The sequence below is a fragment of the Geotrypetes seraphini genome, chromosome 16 (assembly GCF_902459505.1).
Source record: "Geotrypetes seraphini chromosome 16, aGeoSer1.1, whole genome shotgun sequence".
Taxonomy (NCBI): Eukaryota; Metazoa; Chordata; class Amphibia; order Gymnophiona; family Dermophiidae; genus Geotrypetes; species Geotrypetes seraphini.
Genome location: NC_047099.1, coordinates 28,840,867 through 28,862,094, shown reverse-complemented (window position 1 = coordinate 28,862,094; position 21,228 = coordinate 28,840,867). Strand labels below are relative to the sequence as shown.

The 21,228-nt window shown below is 42.4% G+C and overlaps 1 protein-coding gene across 1 annotated transcript; it reads right to left on the bottom strand.

Moving 5' to 3' along the window:
* Nucleotides 1–7,389: 7,389 nt before the first annotated feature.
* LOC117349786 (olfactory receptor 5V1-like) lies at nt 7,390–8,310 on the bottom strand. Its single transcript, XM_033923379.1, has one exon. The coding sequence runs from the start codon at nt 8,308–8,310 to the stop codon at nt 7,390–7,392; it is 921 nt and encodes a 306-aa protein (XP_033779270.1).
* Between the last annotated feature and the right edge of the window lie 12,918 nt (nt 8,311–21,228).

Genomic DNA, 21,228 nt, shown 5'->3' with positions numbered 1-21,228 from the left:
CTGTCTGACCCCTGCTCCTTCCTCCCCCACCCCCCACTGCTGCGCGTGCGCTATTTCCCTTCCCACGTACCTCTGCAACGTTCTTGGCGCTTGAGCAGCAACCGCCAACCTGCTGTCGCGCCCTTGTCAGCTCCTCATCTGACATCGCTTCCTGGACCCACGCCTAGGAAGTGATGTCAGAGGGAGAGCCCGCCCAGGTGTGACAGCAGGTTGGCGGTTGCTGCTTGCAACTGGAATGCTACAGAGGCACGGAGGAAAGAAGCAGCGAGCGTGTGCGGCAGTGGGGGTGGGGAAGGAACGTGGAGGGGGGAAGAGGGGAGGGGCATCACCACCCCGGGCACATCTTACCCTCACTACACCACTGGACGTGATAATGTTTTTATTTCATTGAGATGCTCCTCTGTATTGTGATTTTATGCATCAAAACTAATCTTTGCCGTGAGGAGTTTATTAAAGGTGACCATTTAGAAAAGATTGAAGTTATAGGTTACAGAATGGCCTATACTATCTGGTCTATCAAGCTGAATGAATGCCGTCTATTTATTGATGATTATTGAGTAAACAATATGAAAAAAGTTGTGTTCTCAGTGCCATTCTCAGTGGAAATACTACAGGCCATGGCTGTGTTTTATTTCCCTTTTGTGCTTTTGCTCTAAAACATGTTCTTGTTTGTCCGTTTGTCTCGTCAGCCCTTTGTATGACAACTAAAATTTAATGTTTTGCATTTGTAATTGTTTGTTATTTTTTTTTTTTTTTTAACCCTTGGATGTACACCGCCTTGAAGTTTGATTTGGTGGTATAACAATTTTTTTTTTTTTTTTTTTTAATCTTTATTGATTTTCAAATTTTGACAGTGCAATACAATTAATTGAACATACACACTACATAAAACGCACTATTAAATACACAATTAATACAAAAAACAATCATTTCCTCCCCCCTCCTCCCAATTATTAATACAAGAAGACATATTATGTGATTACAATATTATAAGGAAGTAATTTTAATAATCAAAATGCATTTCCCTCCCCCCCTAGATGTGCAAGGAAATTTAATAAAAAGAGAGATATATGACATTTATTACAATGCAACAAATGCAGTCAATGGGCTCCAAACCTTATTAAATGTATTACTAAACCCTAAACTTGAAACTTGATAAACAATATCTACATAAAACGTCGATTTCAGTGTAGAACATCTGCAATCATGGTGAGATGTTTACCTCCATCTTCACAATCCATTCCCGCCTCAGGACCGCACGCTAATAAATTGCTTGTTTTCTAGATATATGATCGTGTTGCCTAATTTCTGGAGTCCATATACATTCCTGTAGGGTCCATCAAAATTGTTTCAAAAATCAGTATCTCCAGAGTCACCTTAAAAAGGACATATTCTCCAAAAAAAAATCAGGTATTAGCAATTGATTAGTGCGTGCTGAATGTTAAGTTGTCCATTATATTCTACATTGGTTAGCTCGCCTTGTAAAAGGACGCCTTAATTACTTGAGTTTTAGCACTGAATATCTAGTGCCTACATAGCTTCTGGGTCATGGCCTGAAGTGTGTTGATCTCCCATCCTTCGGAACGTCCGGCAATTCCCTCCTACCTTCATAGAACAACAGAAAAGCCTCCTTACAATCCCCCCCCTCCTCCCCATTCTCCCCAGAGAACATCCAGAACCTTCCGGATCTTCCAGACACCCTCAGCATACCCCCCTCCTGCCCTTCTCCTTCAGAGCATCCAGATTTCCTTGACAAGAATGGATCACTCTGAGCTTACCTGCCCAATAATCCCATGCGGTCCAGCAATCAAATTTGGGCAGTCAAGCCACTTTTTCTTTTCAATGTGTTCCTTTTTAAAATCGGTGCTTTAAAATTAGTGTGCATTTGCCAGGATCCTAGGCATTTTGCATTAATGCTGTGTATTTGGAAGAGCCTTTTGTAAAATATAGGATGAATAGAGCCAATTGGATACAATTCTGTAACTGGGTACTGTCAGTGTGACATTGTGCTGTTCTAGGCCCAACCTGAAAGTTAGCCTAAATGAGGCTTCAGGCCTACCCAGAGTTAGCCAAAGACCGCTGGGAGATATTGAAAAGATATTAAAAGTCTGGTCCTTGGTGAGGTCAGTGCAGGTTGTGATAGGGAGTAAGGGCAGCGGGAAGCCTGACCTTAGCCCTCAAACACCGTGCCAGTCGAGTGGCCTTGGATTGACCAAGTGTGACTGCATATCTCCAAAAAATAAAAATACTTTAACACCAAATAAGTGTGAACTTTCTTCTTTTATTCTCTCTCCACATTCAGGATAATTCAACAAACAAAAGCTGTGTAGGTATCTTCATACTGCACCAAACTTAGTTCAAAACTACCAGCTTCAAAATTAAATGCAATTAACTTCCATAGTTTTGCTGATGCAAGCCACTTCCCAAATAGCAGTTCAAAACACAGTCCCAAAATAAATCTTCTTCTGGGTTCCACAAACAGTAACTTTGCATACTGTCCCCAAATATTGGGTTCCTTTAAACCAAAGGTCTCCACCAGCCAGTCAGGTTTTCAGGATTGCTCTAATGAATATGCATGAGAGAGATTTGCATATAATGGAAATGACAGGCATGCAAATCTGCTCCTTGCATATTCATTTGGGCTATCCTGAAAACCCTACTGGCTGGTAGTTCTCCAGGACTGGGTTGGGGACCATTGCTTTAAACCAGGGATCTCAAAGTCCCTCCTTGAGGGCCGCAATCCAGTCAGGTTTTCAGGATTTCCCCAATGAATATGCATTGAAAGCAGTGCATGCACATAGATCTCATGCATATTCATTGGGGAAATCCTGAAACCCCGACTGGATTGCGGCCCTCAAGGAGGGACTTTGAGACCCCTGCTTTAAACACTGTGGCCTCTTGCCAATCTTTGCTTAACAGGCCAGTTCATTGTGGGCTCTCAAACCCAGCCTCTTTAGGTTCCAGGCTTGGCTCTGCTCTGGAACGGTATGTGGCTTTAAACCCTTTCACTTCCTGAAGGCAACTTGCCACTATCTAGAACAAGGCTGCCCAATTCTGGTCCTCAAGATCTGCTGGCAGGCCAGGTTTTCAGGCTATCCACAATGAATATGTATGAGAGAGATTTGCCTGCACTGCCTTCTCGGTATGCAAATCGCTCTCATGCATGTTCATTGTGGATAGCCTGAAAACCTGGCCTGCCAGCAGATCTCGAGGACCGGAATTGGGTAGCCCTGATCTAGAACTAAAGGGCATTCCTATGTTCTGCTACTCACTCTTTCCCAGCAGTGTGCATTGAGGTCAACTACTGTCACCTCATGCACAGATAAATTAGCTAATCACTGAATCATAATGATATCTTTGGGCTCAGTATGGAGGGCAAACCTCCCAGGATAGTGTCCCTCCCAAAACTCATCTAATAAAGGTTAAATAAAGTCTCAGGATTTATGCTCCTAAGCCTTAGCACTGCTATTACTTGCATACGGCAGTGGTTCCCAACCCTGTCCTGGAGAACCACCAGGCCAGTCGGGTTTTTGGGATAGCCCTCACGAATGTGCATGATAGAGATTTGCATATAATGGAGGTGACAGGCATGCAAATCTGCTCCATGCATATTCATGAGGGCTATCCCAAAAACCCGACTGGCCTGGTGGTCCTCCAGGACAGGGTTGGGAACCACTGGCATATGGAACTTAAAAGTAGGAAAGGGTTAAAGATTTCCTCCTCCACTCTGTAATTTCCACTCACGTAACTAAAGCACTACTGGAAATGTGTTAGCCATACTTCCTCCTTGGCTTAAGACTACTATCACAGCATTCATACAAAACTCATTCACACATCATGTATTAACTTCTGACTCCCACGGCATTTCTCCGTTCCTATGACTCTGTCTCCCAGGCTTTATCATCGGCTCACTGGTGATGTAGCCATACATTGTGTCTTCAAGGGCCTGATGCTAGCATTCAAATCCTTGCATGACATGGCACCGGGTTACATGATGTCTAAGCTGCCTCTGTATGTGCTCAATAGGTTCCTATGCTCTCAGGATGAAATAATTTCCAAGCTAATTGATATCTCAGTTTTTCTGGATCCTCAGAACATCATTCTGGGCTCATTACATTCACAGCCCTAAGCTTCATGTGTCTGTTCTTCACCGGAACCAATAATTTAAATATTTTTAAATATTTTAAATATAAAGAGCTTTTAATTCATTGATAAAGTACTTAGCTTAATGAGTGGTCTCATGCTATCGGGATCTTTCAGGCCGCCGACATGTTCGCCAAGCTTTATCAAGGCAAGATCCCAATTAGTTTCCTGCAAGCTTCATAGACCACCTGGCGGGAAACTAATTGGGATCTTGCCTTGATAAAGCTCCGGCGAAACATGTCGGTGGCCTGAAAGATCCCGATAGCATGAGACCACTCATTAAGCTAAGTACTTTATCAATGCTTTAAATTAACTTTAAATGGATTAAAAGCACTTTATATTTAAAATATTTAAAAATATTTAAAAAGAATTAAATTATTGGTTCCAGTGAAGAACAGATTCTTGAAGCTTAGGGCTGTGAATGTAATGAGCTCGGAGTGGTGTTCTGAGGATCCAGAAAAACTGAGATATTGATTAGCTTGGAAAATAGGGTTCCTATATACTGTAGCCTATAATATATTTGTATATTCAAGCTAAAATATTTTTTCTGTGCCAGTATTTTGGCTCAGGATGAAATAATCCATAAAACGCCCCCTAGGCATGCCCTTCAAATGCAAACCAACTTTATTTCACACGGCACTTTCTTATCAAACTTTTAGGAAGTCAACCAAAGCTTATCTCTTTGATAAATTTCTCTGGCTCCACTTCTGCCTTGATGTATTCCCCCAGATAAATTTGATTAATCCTAACATGCTAATGTAATTTTGAAAGATTCTGTAATATCCCCGCCTGTATACAGTCTCTTCCTCTGTAAACCACTCTGAACTGTTTGTAGTACTGCGATATATAAAAATAAAGTTATTATTATTATTATTACTCCCACTTCATACCGAGACACTGGAATCAGTTGCCACCACAGATCAGATCCCTTGAAGGACTCCTGAATGTTAGGAAAGCAATAAAAACATACCTCTTCACCTAACTCCCCTGCCAACGACTGATGGATTACAAAGAAATATATATTGGTACAAATCATTGGTTTGTGTTGTGTTAGGATAAAAACATGCATTGAAAAATCTTGCACTGTAACAATGCAAATTGTAACCTGTAAACTGTATATTATGGTATGTTAACCTGTAACCCATTCTGAGCTAGTTGGGGAGAACGAGATAGAAAATCGATAATGACAAATAAATTAGACATCTGTCTAGATAAAATGTCTAGCTGGGCCATTTTTTTTGTAAAGAAAAGATAGGCATCTTGGGAATTCACACATGGACATTTTCTCCACCCGATTTTGGACGTTTTTCTCAAAACATCCAAAGTCGAATTTAGACATCCTATCGAAAATGCCCCCCCCCCCCGCCAATCTGTCTAATCTCATTTGTAAGTGAATTCACAATTTCTCATCTAGATTAAAAAAAATTGAAGAATGATAGGTAAACAATCTGACAGTCTTAAAACTTCCAGTAGTGGCTTATCTGATGTTCACAATGTGCATTTGATAAGTTCTCAGATGAAAACAAAACCAAAAACTGTGGATACAGATGTTCTGGAGATAATTTATTAAACACTGACATATAAAACCATGAAAATTCAATTTAAAAAATACTGTGATAAAAATCCAACCGGACCCAGTATTTTTTTTATCATTATCACAGTATTTTTTTTATCATTGTACTTTTTTAATTGAATTTTTATGGTTTTATATGTCAGTATTTAATAAATTATCTCCAGAGCATCTGTATCCATAGTTTTTGGTTTTGTTTTCATCGGTGGATTGTTTTCACTGTGGATCATTGGGTCTCCCCATATTTCTTTTTTGATAAGTTCTCAAACTTACAGGGGCTTCATTATTTAATGACTTATGAATTAAGGTAAGAATCTTAAATTTCATACGCCATACAACTGGAAGCCGATGAAGCTCTTTTAATATAGGTGAGATGTGCGACCATTTTGGTAATCCGTTCAACATCCAGGCTAAAGCATTTTGAACCTCCTGAAGGACCTAAACATATAATCTGGAAGATCTAGATATAAAGAATAGCAATAATCAAACAAAAGTGTTGTAGAAGCCTGAACAATAGTCCTAAAATTGGAATTTCATATAAACTTTCAATCTTCTCTACAGTCTAAGCTTAAAAAAAAGTTTTATCATTATTTCGTATGAAAATTTTTATTCTCATTCAATAAAAATTAGATATATTTAGGCCCCGATATTAAGCCCGGGGTGGTATATGGCTTGTAAGCCATATGCAGCCATGGGTTGAATTAACTCCAAATATTTAATGGTGGGGCATGTGTAGATTCCATCACTACTTGGGGAAAATCCAGAAGATAACCAGGCACTGGCCGAAATTCAGACAAGTATCCATTGAACTGGGCAGATAAATTTAGGACTGCGTTGTTGTGTCCTAACTTTATCCACATATTTAAGCTGGATCTACCCAAGCTCAGCCCCCTTACCCAAAACAGTTAACGGATGGTTAGCTGTGATATTCAGCCGCATAGTCCAGTTAAGTGTCATTGAATATTGATGCAACAGGGTTTAGCCAGGCATGAGCTCCTTTCAATATAGTGAGTTATCGTTGGGGGTTTTTTTTTTGCCTCTAAATGATCAAAATCCACATGACAAATCTGAATCCAAATCCCTAAATAGTTTATCTATATTCAAATCCTGACATGAAGATTGTTTGAGTTACATTTGTGGTCTGGAAAATCCTGACTTCCATTCAACATTTGATTCAAGGATGCTGCCCCAAAAATTGAAACCAGTCATACATTGTGTCTAATATATATCATGCAACGCATTCTAGAAATAACAACATCCTTGTTATTATAAAATCACAATATACAGCACATACTGTTGAGTTTCTGAGTCATGGTGAGCAGAATAGTGAGGGGATGAACGAAAAACCTTCACAAAACTCTAGAGAATGACACGGTGACAAAATTCAACACCCTTCCCGTCCCCGCAGATAACCGCGGGAAACCATCTCCATGTCATTCTCTAAGGAGAGAGAGAAGAATCCGAGTATGAATGGACCCAGCCACTGACCCTCAAGCCTTGCATTGATGAATGCTGGTGTAGAAGGTCTGAGGTTGAGACAGACACTAAAGAATGACATGAGATGGTTTCCCGCGGTTATCCACGGGGACGGGAACGGTGATGAATTTTGTCACCGTGTCATTCTCTATTCTAGAGCACCTTCTATCATGGCCAAGGGTAAAGAAAAAGAATAGCATTTAGTGAGTTACAAATGTTGATATCCTGCTAATGGCTTTTTTCAGGGCCATTTTTAGCTCTTTGCTTCTCAAGCTATAGATCAGGGGGTTTAGGAGTGGGAGACTGACTATATACATAGCGATAGGTAACTTGTTTGGATCTCCAGTGTCCATTGAACCAGGATGCATATACACTCCTATCACAGTCCCATATGCAAGAATGATGACCGTAAGGTGGGAGGAACAGGTAGAGAAGGCCTTGCTTTTCCCTTTTCTAGAGCGGATCTTCAGGATGGTAGAAATGATAAACATGTAGGACGTCAGGGTTAGGAGGAATGGGATGAAGACCGCAAATAACCCTTGTACGTAAGACATAATTTGAATTATTGAAATATCTGAGCACGAGAGCTTCACCACTGCTGCAATTTCACAGAAGAAATGATTTATTACGTTGGAGTCACAAAAAGGAAACCGGGATACAACGATAGTGGGTGGCAGAGGCTCCAATAAACCCGCTAGCCACGAGGCAGCTGCTAGAGCAGCGCACGCCCTTTTGTTCATGATCTTGAGGTAACGCAAAGGGTTGCATATCGCAATGTAGCGGTCATATGCCATGGCACTGAGAAGAGCGAATTCTGTAATTACGCACACCATATAGCAGTACATCTGCACAACGCAGTCCACGAACGCTGTATTATAGCTCTTTGTCAGGAGGATTGACAGCATTTTTGGCATAATGGAAGTCAAAGAGCAGATGTCTAAGGCAGACAAGTTGGTCAAGAAGAAATACATGGGGATGTGCAGGTGTTGATCCATCCATACGATGCAGATAACGAGGAGGTTCCCCAGCAGAGCCAACAGGTAGAGGAGTGAGAAGAGGGTGAAGAGAGGGAGCCGAAACTCTGGAAATTCTGGGAAGCCGAGTATCAGGAACTCTGTCATCGCGGTATGATTTACCATTGTACCGCTTTTAAGCTTCAGTGAAGAATAAGAGAAACACGAAGGAAAACAGGTCGAAATTAGGAAATAAAGCGCTCATACAAATATAAAAAAAAATGTTCCAAAAATACTGATCTTTGAAACAATCACAGCTCTTGTAAGAATATATATTTATAAATTAGTAAAAGTGCTCAGACCACCTAACCCTATGTTTAGTGATGACACCAAACTGCGGGTAGAATCGGGACCATCATATCATTTTTACTGTCCCTGACCCAACCTTTAACTTTAATTATATTCACTTTATTCTAAAAAATATATAGTCACTTATCTGTATATCAGCAGATTGGGTACTCTATTCTCCGCAGTATTATCGTGCAAACGTGCAAATGTGTAAACTGTGCATTAAAGTGCTCCATGACCCCCCGACTCGATTTTCGGCTCTTCATCAGAGCAAACATCAGAGAGAAAGTCCCGGGCCCACCAATCGCTGCCTGGCTGGCCCGGGACTTTCTCTTTGATGTCAAAATTGATGTCGGGGGGAAGTAAAGTGGGCCGGCTGCTGCACGTGGCCATGGCCAGTCCCTGCTATGGAGTTTCTGCTGGGGGAGGGATGGAACAGGTTGGCTCTGGGGTTGGCGTGCAGATGGCGGCTTCAGCGGGGGAGGGGGCAGGCAGGCTTTGGCATGGGTTGGCTTCAGGGGAGGGAGGAAGGGGGTGGGACAAAGGCTGGAAGGTAGTGAGGGGGAGGGGATATGAACTTGGGACACAGAAGGAAGGAAGGAGGAATGGACGTGTGATACAAGGGAGGGAGGAAGGGGGCACTAACTTGGGACATAGAAGAGAAGGAGGGAAGGAATAGAAAGGGACAATTGTTGGGCCTCAGTGTGTGACTGAGAGGGAAAGAGATGGTGCACATGGGGAAAGGAAGAGGAAAATTGGGCATAGAGAGGAGTGAGGTAGAGATGCATGGGGAATAGAAGAATGAGAGGGAGAAATGTTGGATATGGTGCTGGAGAGGAAACAGAGGAATAGATTGAAGGGGATGCAAGTGGGAGGAAAGTTGGGCATAGTGATGGAGGAAGAGATGTGGCATGGTGTTGGAAAAGGGTGATAGGAGAAATGGGCATAGTGGGTAGTGGTGATGAAAAGTTGGACTCCTGGAGGGACAGAGAGATGTTAGTTGGGGAATGGAATGAGGTCTAGAGGAGAGGAAGCATGCAGGAGGCAGAAGGAAGGGAAGAAATATTGGATGCACAGTCAGAAGGAAGTGCAACCAGAGACTCATGAAATTGCCAGACAACAAAGGTAGGAAAAATGATTATATTTTTAATTTAGTGATCAAAATGTGTCCGTTTTGAGAATTTATATCTGCTGTCTATATTTTGCACTATATTTGTTACTGAGATGACACTGCATATTTTAAAGTCATCTGCCTTGACCTCTTTGAAAACCCCCCAAATATAAATGATAATTAACATTTAACTTGGAAAGAGAGACTCCTATGCAGTTGGAAGGCACTGACCTAACCCTGAGGATGATTTTAGCAGCACTTATACTAATAGTGTCAAATAAATTCCCTCAGACGTCTGCAGTACTATCCTGGTAGTGCCGGGGCCATCCTGGGGCAGAGTCAGAACAGAGCTGACATCCACATGAATACCAGCTAATATTCAGCCAATATCCAGATAAGTTAACTTGGCAGATAGAAGCGTTTTTTTTTAATGTGATTCTATCTTTGCCTGGTTAGCATATTTCAGTTCCCATTGAATATCAGCCAGTTCTCAAGTAAATGTCGACAACCCATACATGACAAGAAAAACCAGGAAAGGATAGATGTGAATCGTTTGTTCACTCTTTCCAAAACTATCAACCAATCTCCCTCCAAACTCAGTACTTGCTCCTTGGATCTGATTCCTACCCCTCTATTCAGTGCTTTCTTTCCTATGGTCATCCCTTCTATCTGTCACATCCTCAATCTATCACTTTCCATGGCAACTGTCCCCCATTGCTGTAATTACACTGCTCCTCGTAAAACCTTCACTGGACCTGCCCTGCCAACTGTCAACCAATCTCCCTCCTCCCCTTCTTATCCAAGCTACTTCAGCGTGCTGTTCACTGCCATCGCCTGGACTTTCTATCATCCCTAGCCATCCTTGACCCCTAGCAATCCACTGAAACTGCTCTTGCCAAAGTCTCCAATGACCTCTTCCTGGTCAGAATCAAAGGTCACCACTCTATCCTAATCCTTCTTGATCTATCCACCTGCTTTTGATACTGTAGACCACTGCCTTCTCCTTGACACGGTGTCTTCACCTGGATTCCTTGGTCCTGCTCTCTTCCTATCTCTCACATCACACTTTTAGTTACAGGGAAATACTTTCAAAACCAATAGGAGGAAAACTTTTTTCAGTCAGAGAATAGTTAAGCTCTGGAACGCTTTGCCAGGGGATATGGGAAGAGTGGCTAGCATAGCTGGTTTTAAAAAAAAGGTTTGGACAAATTCCTGGAGGAAAAGTGCATAGTCTGTTATTGAGAAAGACACAGAGGAAGCCACTGCTTATCCTGGATCGGTAACATGAAATGTTGCTACTCTGGGGTTCTGGAATGTTGCTACTCTTTGGGATTCCGGAATCTTGCTATTCTTTGAGATTCTGCATGGAATCTTGATACTCTTTGGGGTTCTGGAATGTTGCTACTCTTTGGGATTCCGGAATCATACTATTTTTTGAGATTCTGCATGGAATCTTGATACTTTTTGGGGTTCTGGAATGTTGCTACTCTTTGGGATTCCGGAATCTTGCTTTTCTTTGAGTTTCTGCATGGAACCTTGATACTCTTTGGGGTTCTGGAATGTTGCTAATCCTTGGGTTTTGGCCAGGTACTAGTGACCTGGATTGGCCACCGTGAGAACGTGCTACTGGGCTTGATGGACCATTGGTTTGACCCAGTAAGGCCATTCTCATGTTTTTATGTTTTCTATTTGATATTGCAATTCTTCCCCCCTTTTTCCTACTGTATCTGTGTGTATGTCCTAACTGTGGCCCTTTATGTACATGTCATTGTAAAATAACCTGTTTATTTTTAAGTTGCACACCGCCTTGAAACTTTGTATAGGCGAATTAACCAATTTTTAATAAAACTTGAAACGATCCCCCTGTTATACGAAGCCGCGCTAGTGGCTGCCACGTGGCAACGGCCCCGGAGCCCTTTAAATCTCTCTGGGCCTCGGGGCCGTTACCGCAGCGCAGCCGCTAGCGCGGCTTCGTAAAACCGTCCCTTTGAGCATCACGGCTGTTACCGTCACTGCCAGCGCTAAAAACCTTGCTACGGTTTTCTAAAAGGGGAGGGGGGGTTAGTGTTTCAAAATATAGGTGACCACATGGATGGGCTACAGGCAGGCCATGCAAATTCATTGCGACCATCAATATGAGATGAATTCTAAGCAAGGATTTCCAGGAATTTCTCTTTTCAATAGAATCATGATTCGCTATAAGCATATTGTAAGAATTAATATTTTGTAAATTTTATTTATAAAAGTATGAATATGAATCAGTTTTCTTTAAATTTGAAATGGGTGTGTACTTATGAATGGATACTATATACATATGTTTGTTGAGCCTTAAATGCCAAAATCTAGAAAAAAATTAAGACATTTAAATCTCGCAGACTGAAATTTGGCCTCCAGATTCAAAGAAAACTCGCACACTGATAGGTTTGGGGGCATGGATTGTAGTGGGTGTTCTACAGTGATTTGAGGTCGCCGAATTCAAAACCGACCTTAGTTTTTCGGTGTAACTCTCTGATTTGTGTCAAAAGAGCATGATAATGCAAAAAATTAACATTTTCACTGTCGGCCTCTTTTACAAAGCCGCGCTCGCGGTCCCGAAGCCCATAGAGATTTAAAGGGCTTCGGGGCTTTGTAAAAGAGGCCGTATATTTTCCAAATCTTGAGGATAAATGTTATAACAATCTGTGAAATATTAAAACAGCTTTGGCTCTAGAGGCATCTTTCTATTTGAAATTTCCATGTAAGTGTTTAGTCAACTTAAGAGACGTCGAATATGTTTTCTGGGATCCCATTCAACTACAACAATTTTTGGTTGCTCGAGAACAGTGAAAACTTTAATTCTTATTTTTGTTTCATCACTAAGAAATGTGAGGAGAAATTTGCCCCGATTACAGTAAGGAATGATTCAAGGTTCGCTTAGGTGAAATGAGAATCAATTCTTTTATCTTTTCCTATACTTTTCGGGTTGTAAATGTATCATGTCTCCCCCTTTTTGTGGGCTTTATAATAATAATAATAACTTTATTCTTCTATACCGCCACAATCTTGCGATTTCTAGGCGGTTTACAATCAAGAGTGCTGGACATTCAGCGAAATACAATAAGTAGATATTCAGAGGAAATACAGAGATCAGAGACCTCAGGAGGCAATAGTATAGAAATACAATTTGCTGATCGAAAATGTAATATGTACATTTTAGTAGGTAATGTCCAACAGGACCTGTTGGGGATAAATAGCAACGTAAAGTTACAATAAGATGAAAATAGCAGATTATATTTTAAAACAGTTTGCCTCAAATTAGATTCTCCCCCCCCCCAAGAATCTTGACCCAGGACATTGCTACAATGGAGAAACGATATCAGGGCAGATTCCTGCAATATCCATTGTCTTGCTTATTCAGTCTAGTAAAAATATGAATCTACATGGTTCTCTGATTTCACCTGATACTAAGCGCTAATTAACTGGCAAGGAATGGCTCCTGGTCCAAGAGACCTAACCAGCTAATTGCTAATATTCAGTGTGAGATGGCCCCTGAATATTAATCCAATAATTTATTAACAGTTCCATCTTTGAAAATAATCGGAACCAGAAGACAGGATATGTTTTCGGTCACAGCACCTCTTCTATGGAACTCCATCCCTCAATTTATTACAAATGAAAAAAGATCTTCTCTCTTTTAAAAAATCCCTAAACACTTATCTCTTCAAAGATGCTTTTAATCGATGATTTTCTTAACCAAAATTTCCTTTTAATTTGCTATTTTAAAGTCCTATTTCCCTTATGTTATTTTCCTTTATATGTTCCTTAACTCTTGAAAAGAAATTGTAACTTCTCCCTTTTTTCCTCCCTATTCGTGTATTGTCTTTTTTCTAGTTTGTTATTTATTTATTATTGTATTACTTGTTATACTTTAAATTTGTATTGTACATCGCTTAGGAAATTAAATAGGCGATTTATCAAGAATTAATAAAACTTGAAACTTATTGGCTAAGCCAAAAAATTTAAAGCACTAGCCAGACTGGGCTGCTTAAACACGTGCTCTGTGTTTGATCGCTATAAACTTAGCTGGCCGGGGCTGAATATCGACTTGGCCGGCATTGAATATTTGGGCTCAGCACCGGCCACTCAGACCAGCTAACTCCCATGGTCTAAATATCTGGCCCAGTGACCCCCCCAACACCATTTAGAAACCCCCAAAAGTTCTCACTATAGGCTTACCTCCTTTGAGCCTTGTACCAAGCTTTGCTCTGGACCTGATGACGAATTACTGCCGATATGATGTACACATCCAGTAGATTATTTATCCGTCAGGTTTAAGTCATGCCAAAGAGGGACGGAGCAAGCGCATTCCCCATCAAAGCATCTGTACACAATCTGAGTCCGAGGAAGTATCACGCCGAGGAATATTAGTACGGTTGCAATCACTTGCTTTACTGAGCAATGGTTTCTGCATCTGTATAGATGAGCTAGGACTCATTTCATATCTAAATAAAGTCCATTGGGATGTGATCCCTGGAGAAATAGATCACGCATTTTTTTTTTTTTTCCAGAATCATGAAAATGATCATATTCACCCGACATGCATAGTAGGTTTCATTAAATGTTATTACAATTCATGGTAATTCACCCATACAATGTTCTATTCTGTCCGCTTCATACGTGATACACTATGACATTTATTGACTCATGAAATAGTATCAGTACATTACATTAGTGATTTCTATTCCGCCTGTGCCTTGCGGTTCTAGGTGGATTACAAATTATAAGAGATCTGGACATTACCGAGAGAATTGCGTAACAAAGATTCCCTAGAGAATTACATAACAGTAATTCATGTACTTTACATGGTGTGGTAGAGGATTCAATTATAAGATATCTGGATTTTTCCGAAAGAATTACATAGCAGAGAATCAAGCGATAACAGGATACGGTGGAGAATATCAGTATATACGGGTTACAGAAGAGAAATTACCTAACAATGACGTAAGAAGTTTGTTGGATAGTGAGGTAGATGCTTATTTAGGAATCAGAACATTTTTGGAAGGAAAGGTTCTAGGAGTTGACTAATGTGTTATTCAAGAGAGGGAGAGCTTGTGCGAAAGGGGAGGAGATTAGTTAGTTAGTACTTGCAATGAAATAGTATCAGTGTGATGCAATGCCTTTCGGGACTAGGAGGTCATTTCTCAAAGAGTCACGTGAGTAGCCAAGATAGCTGCCTAATTTTAACTGATAATCTTGATGAAATTTTGACAGAAGAAAGTCGGTGAGTAGAGAATGACACGGGGACACATTTTTCCGTCCCATCCCCGCAAATTCTTTTCCTGTCCCTGTCCCATTCCTGCAAGCTCCGTCCTCATCTGCACAAGCCTCAAACCCTTTAAAATCTTAAGTAGCAACATTATAGAGCTTAGATTGTGATGTCATAATGCCTCATTCCACCAATGCCTAAGCTCCGTCCTCATCTGCACAAGCCTCAAACCCTTTAGAATCATAAGTAGCAACATTCTAGAGCTCAGATTGTGATGTCATAATGCCTCATTCTACCAATGCCTAAGCTCCGTCCTCATCTGCACAAGCCTCAAACTCTTTAAAATCTTAAGTAGCAACATTCTAGAGCTTAGATTGTGATGTCATAATGCCTCATTCCACCAATGCCTAAGCTCCGTCCTCATCTGCACAAGCCTCAAACCCTTTAGAATCATAAGTAGCAACATTCTAGAGCTTAGATTGTGATGTCATAATGCCTCATTCCACCAATGCCTAAGCTGCGTCCTCATCTGCACAAGCCTCAAACTCTTTAAAATCATAAGTAACAACATTCTAGAGCTCAGATTGTGACGTCATAATGCCTCGTTCCACCAATGCCTAAGCTCCGTCCTCATCTGCACAAGCCTCAAACCCTTTAAAATCATAAGTAGCAACATTCTAGAGCTCAGATTGTGATGTCATAATGCCTTATTTATATGTGCTCTCCTGGGAATATGGTAAGTTATGTGAGAAAGTTAGGAGTCTCTCTTGCTTCTGGCCCAATGGGAGAGGTGATCCTTATACTTCTCACTCCTCTGGGAGGTCTAACCCATCAACCCCCCAACACAGTATAGGTAAGACCTCCCAGGCCTACCTTATGTCCCTAGTAGACCATGGAGTCAGCTGCAAAAGGAAAATGGCTGCTGTGACCTGTAGCTTCAGCCTTGTAGTACTAGAAAAGTATTCTTGTGTTGTTTCCAAACAACAAAGATTCTCTTCTTTCTCAATCACTATAGCTGCTGAACAGTCTAGATTAGTGACTCAATCAATGTATTTCAACAAACTGATCACAAATGTGATTTTCCAAATAACAACTATATCGCAGCATACTAGGGTTACCATTTTTCATGCCGCAAAATTCCAGACACACGGGCCCACCCCATTCTGCCTCTGGCCCCGCCCCCATTCTACCCTAGCCCCGCCCTGTTCTGCCTTTGACTCTGCCCCATTCTGCCCCAGCCCCTCCCGGTTCAGCCTCCAGCCCTGCCCCCACCAACCTCTCTCTTCTTCTTCGAGAAGCTCCGGCCGGGTCTGGAGGGCCTGGAGCATGTGTGGACGTGTGTGATGTCATCTGCGCGTGCTCAGATGACCCTCCAGAGGCGGCCGGAGCTCATCGGGGCTTTTCCAAAACCCGAACAAAGTGCTGGGTTTTGGAAAGTCCATCCAGGACCCTGGACAGTCCTCTAAAAAGAGACCAAGGGGGATTTAAGGGTTCAGACAAAGATCACCGTACAGGTCATGGGCCTGATGGGCCGCCGCGGGTGCGGGACTGCTGGGCGCGATGGACCTCTGGTCTGACCCAGCAGAGGCAACTTCTTAAGTTCTTATGTTCTTAACCCTACAACATACCATCTTTTGGATCGATAATTTAGGCTTCTAACCGTTTTAGTTATTTATTTAATTCATTTTCTAGCCAAATGTCCCCAAAGAGCTCAGAACGGGTTACAGGTTTAACATACATTGTTTCTGTATAAGTTTACGATACAAGATTTTATCCTAACTTGATTCATGCTAGAGGCTAATAATAATATGCAGTTTACTGGTTACAATTAGAGGTCTGCATGGGAACGGGGATCGCAGGAATCCTGCGGCTCCCACGGGAATCCCCCTTAACCCACAGAACTCCCACGGGGACCCCCCTCTGGCCCACGGGACTCCCACGGGGACCCCCCTCTGGCCCACGGGACTCCCACGGGGACCCCCCTCTGGCCCACAGGACTCCCATGGGGACCCCCCTCTGGCCCATGGGACTCCCAAGGGGACCCCCCTCTGGCCCACGGGACTCCCACGGGGACCCCCCTCTGGCCCACGGGACTCCCACGGGGACCCCCCTCTGGCCCACGGGACTCCCACGGGGACCCCCCTCTGGCCCACATGACTCCCATGGGGACCCCCCTCTGGCCCATGGGACTCCCAAGGGGACCCCCCTCTGGCCCACGGGACTCCCACAGGGACCCCCCTCTGGCCCACGGGACTCCCACAGGGACCCCCCTCTGGCCCACGGGACTCCCACGGGGACCCCCCTCTGGCCCACGGGACTCCCACGGGGACCCCCCTCTGGCCCACGGGACTCCCACGGGGACCCCCCTCTGGCCCACGGGATTCCCACGGAGACCCCCCTCTGGCCCACGGGACTCCCACGGGGACCCCCCTCTGGCCCACGGGACTCCCACGGGGACCCCCCTCTGGCCCACGGGACTCCCACGGGGACCCCCCTCTGGCCCACGGGACTCTCACGGGGACCCCCCTCTGGCCCACGGGATTCCCATGGGGACCCCCCTCTGGCCCACGGGACTCCCACGGGGACCCCCCTCTGGCCCACGGGACTCCCATGGGGACCCCCCTCTGGCCCACGGGACTCCCACGGGTATGGAAGGTTTTGGAAGCAGGGTTCGTCCATATAATATAATGGGACACGTCAGCCTTAGTAAAAAGAGGGGGGTTTATAAGTTAATTACCTGAACAGAAAACAAAAAAAGGGTTCCACCAAAGAGATTCCACAAGGAAAACAGCAAAAGAAACTGTGGAATTGATGATCCTGTCGGAAGTAAATGCTGCTTTTTATGGGGACGGGCGGGGATGGAGGTAATTACTGGCGGGGATGGGTGGGATTTCTGCCCCCACGCAACTCTCTAGTTACAATTTGCTGTGGTTGTCCTTACGATGCAGGGTTTCCAGTACAAGTTATATCTAATTTGACACACAGAAAGTTACAGTGTATGATACAAGTTTTCCTTATGCGACGCATACTGGTTCTGGTACCAGCATACATCTCTTTGTAGTCATTGCAATGAGGGGACAGTTTTGAGGGTACTAAATTAACATTTGCAGTAGATGACATTGAACTAGAGAATGACACGGGGACGAATTTGTCCCCATCCCTGCAGGAACTCATTTTCCCCATCCCGTCCCTGTGAGTTTGGTCACTGTCCCTGTCCCGTTCCTGTAAGCTCTGCCTTAACCGCACAAAGCTTTATGATTTTAAAGGGTTTGAGGCTCGCGCGGATGAGGACGGAGCTTAGGCATTGGTGGAATGAGGCATTATGACATCACAACCTGAGCTCTATAATGTTTCTACTTATGATTTTAAAGGGTTTGAGGCTTGCGCGGATGAGGACGGAGCTTAGGCATTGGTGGAATGAGGCATTATGACATCACAACCTGAGCTCTAGAATGTTGCTACTTATGATTTTAAAGCGTTTGAGGCTTGCGCAGATGAGGACGGAGCTTAGGCATTGGTGGAATGAGGCATTATGACATCACAATCTGAGCTCTAGAATGTGGCTGTTTATGATTTTATTTTATTATTATTTTTTTTTATTTATGAAGTTTAATACATTTACAATATTAAAAGATATCAAAGAAAAAAAGGAATTTTCAATGCAAATTTCCAATACACCAAATAATACAAAAACAATCCTTTACAAGCCCTCTAAATGGGGAAACATAGTTGCATATTTAACAAACTTAGTTTTAAAGGAAAACAAAGAAATGGGTTGAATTCAGCCTTCACATGCTAAGGAAAGTCAGACCCTATTTTCACCAAAAACACTTCGCAGTCCTAGTACAATCCATCATCCTCTCCAGATTGGATTATTGCAATTCTATCTACCTCAGCCTAACCAAGAAAAGCCTCCACAGACTTCAGCGGATTCAGAACGCCGCAGCTAAGCTTGTTTTCGCGAAAAGCTAATTTGATCACGTCTCACCACTCCTGTCTAAGCTCCATTGGCTCCCAGTAATCCCCAGGATCCACTTCAAATGTGCGTGTCTGGCCTACAAGATCCTACATGGCATCCTTCCTGCCGTTATCCCTCTATCCTGGAACTCCCCAACCCCTACTTCCTCCAGATCCTCCCAAATTTTTAAACTATCCTTCCCTTCCATAAAAGGTATTTCCCATGTAGGCAAACTTGGGTCATCCCTCCCCTTTAGAATCACTGAGATCTGGAATAACCTCCCCTCCCCTCTCCGAACCTCAAGCTCCCTCCAACTCTTCCGCAAACACCTAAAAACCTGGCTATTCTCAAAACTGTAACACTTCCCCCCTCTTAGGCCTCTCACCTTCCCCCCTTTACACCTAACTCTTTAATCTCTCCACTGTAGTTCCTCTCTCATCTTTCTTCCTGTAAACCGTGCCGAGCTCCGCATTCGTGGAGATGGTGCGGTATATAAACCCAAGGTTTAGTTTAGTTTAGTTTAATTCCAATGAACCCAAATCATTCCCTACTAAATTAGGACTCTGACTTCCAACCTAAATTTCTCATCAAAGAATGAAAGAAGATAAGGTAAAAAATGAAAGGAAAAGAAAAAATTCTCACTTCTGTTCATGATATTTATGATTTTAAAGGGTTTGAGGCTTACGCAGATGAGGACGGAGCTTAGGCATTGGTAGAATGAGGCATTATGACATCACAACCTGAGCTCTAGAATGTTGCTACTTATGATTTTTTTTTTTTTTTAATGCTTTTGAATACTTTACAATATCCAATATTTCCAAAGGAAAAAAGGAAAAATCACGCAAAGCAATACATAATCAAATCATACATACATAATTCCTTTTAAGCCCACATCAATGGGGAGAACATGTTACAATTTCTAATCAAATAAATTTAAGAAAACTAAAGGACAATAATTCTCGGTTGTACTAGTCTTCCTTGAATCATTCCTTACTATGGGATATTAAATTAATTACTCCTCTTATTCTTAGCTAGGTGAAACAAACTCATTTCTATTCTCTCGCAACTAGAAATTGTTGTAGTTGTATAGGATCCTAAAAAGCATACTCAACATCTTGTAACTTAAGTAAACATTTACAAGGAAATTTCAGGTAAAAAGATGCCTCCAGAGCCAAAACTCTAGCCTTCAATTTCAGAAATTCTTTCCTTCTCAATTGAGTGGTTCTGGAGACATCCGGAAAAATCCTAACAAGATCCCCACAAAATTTCATTAACCTGTTCTTAAAATAAAGTTTCATAATTAATGTCTTATCCATCTCACTCATGCATGTTATCACCAGAGTGGACTGACTTTGGATCACATCCTGTGTATCTTCCAAAAATTCAGTCAAATTTACCTCTGGTGTGGCCAGATGGTCCACCTCCTGGGCAAATTCTATTTTTTTTGGAGGAATATAATAATAATTATTTATTGGAAATTTCTCCGCATTGGCCATTCCCAGTACTTCTTTAAAAAACTTCCTTAACAAGATTTCAGGTGACAATAAATGAGTTACTGGAAAATTGACTAAGCGGAGATTTTTTGCTCTATTCATATATTTTTGAATGTATCACTGTAGAATCTTTAACAGCAGATACCGAGACAGCTTGTAAATTATTACATTGAGTTTCTACAATATTTAATCGTTTGTCCAAGCAACCTAAGTTAGAGTCCACATTTTCTAATTTTGAAGAAACAGACTGAGAAAAATCCCCCATTTGTTTCATCATTGTCCTGAGACACTACTTATGATTTTAAAGAGTTTGAGGCTTGTGCAGATGAGGACGGAGCTTAGGCATTGGTGGAATGAGGCATTATGACATCACAATCTGAGCTCTAGAATGTTGCTGCTTATGATTCTAAAGGGATTGAGGCTTGTGCAGATGAGGACGGAGCTTAGGCATTGGTGGAATGAGGCATTATGACATCACAATCTGAGCTCTAGAATGTGTCTACTTATGATTTTAAAGCGTTTGAGGCTTGTGCAGATGAGGACGGAGCTTAGGCATTGGTGGAATGAGGCATTATGACATCACAACCTGAGCTCTAGAATGTTTCTACTTATGATTTTAAAGCGTTTGAGGCTTGTGCAGATGAGGACAGAGCTCAGGCATTGGTGGAATGAGGCATTATGACATCACAATCTGAGCTCTAGAATGTGGCTATTTATGATTTTAAAGGGTTTGAGGCTTGTGCAGATGAGGACGGAGCTTGCAGGGATGGGGCAGGGACAGGAAAAGAACTTGCGGGTCCTGGACAGGAAAATGAATTCCTGCAGAGATGGGGGAAAAAATTTGTCCCCGCGTCATTCTCTCCATTGAACCTTTTTAAGCCAAGAGGTTCACTAATGTTCTTGGCTAAAACAGCTATCTTGCAAAAAGAAT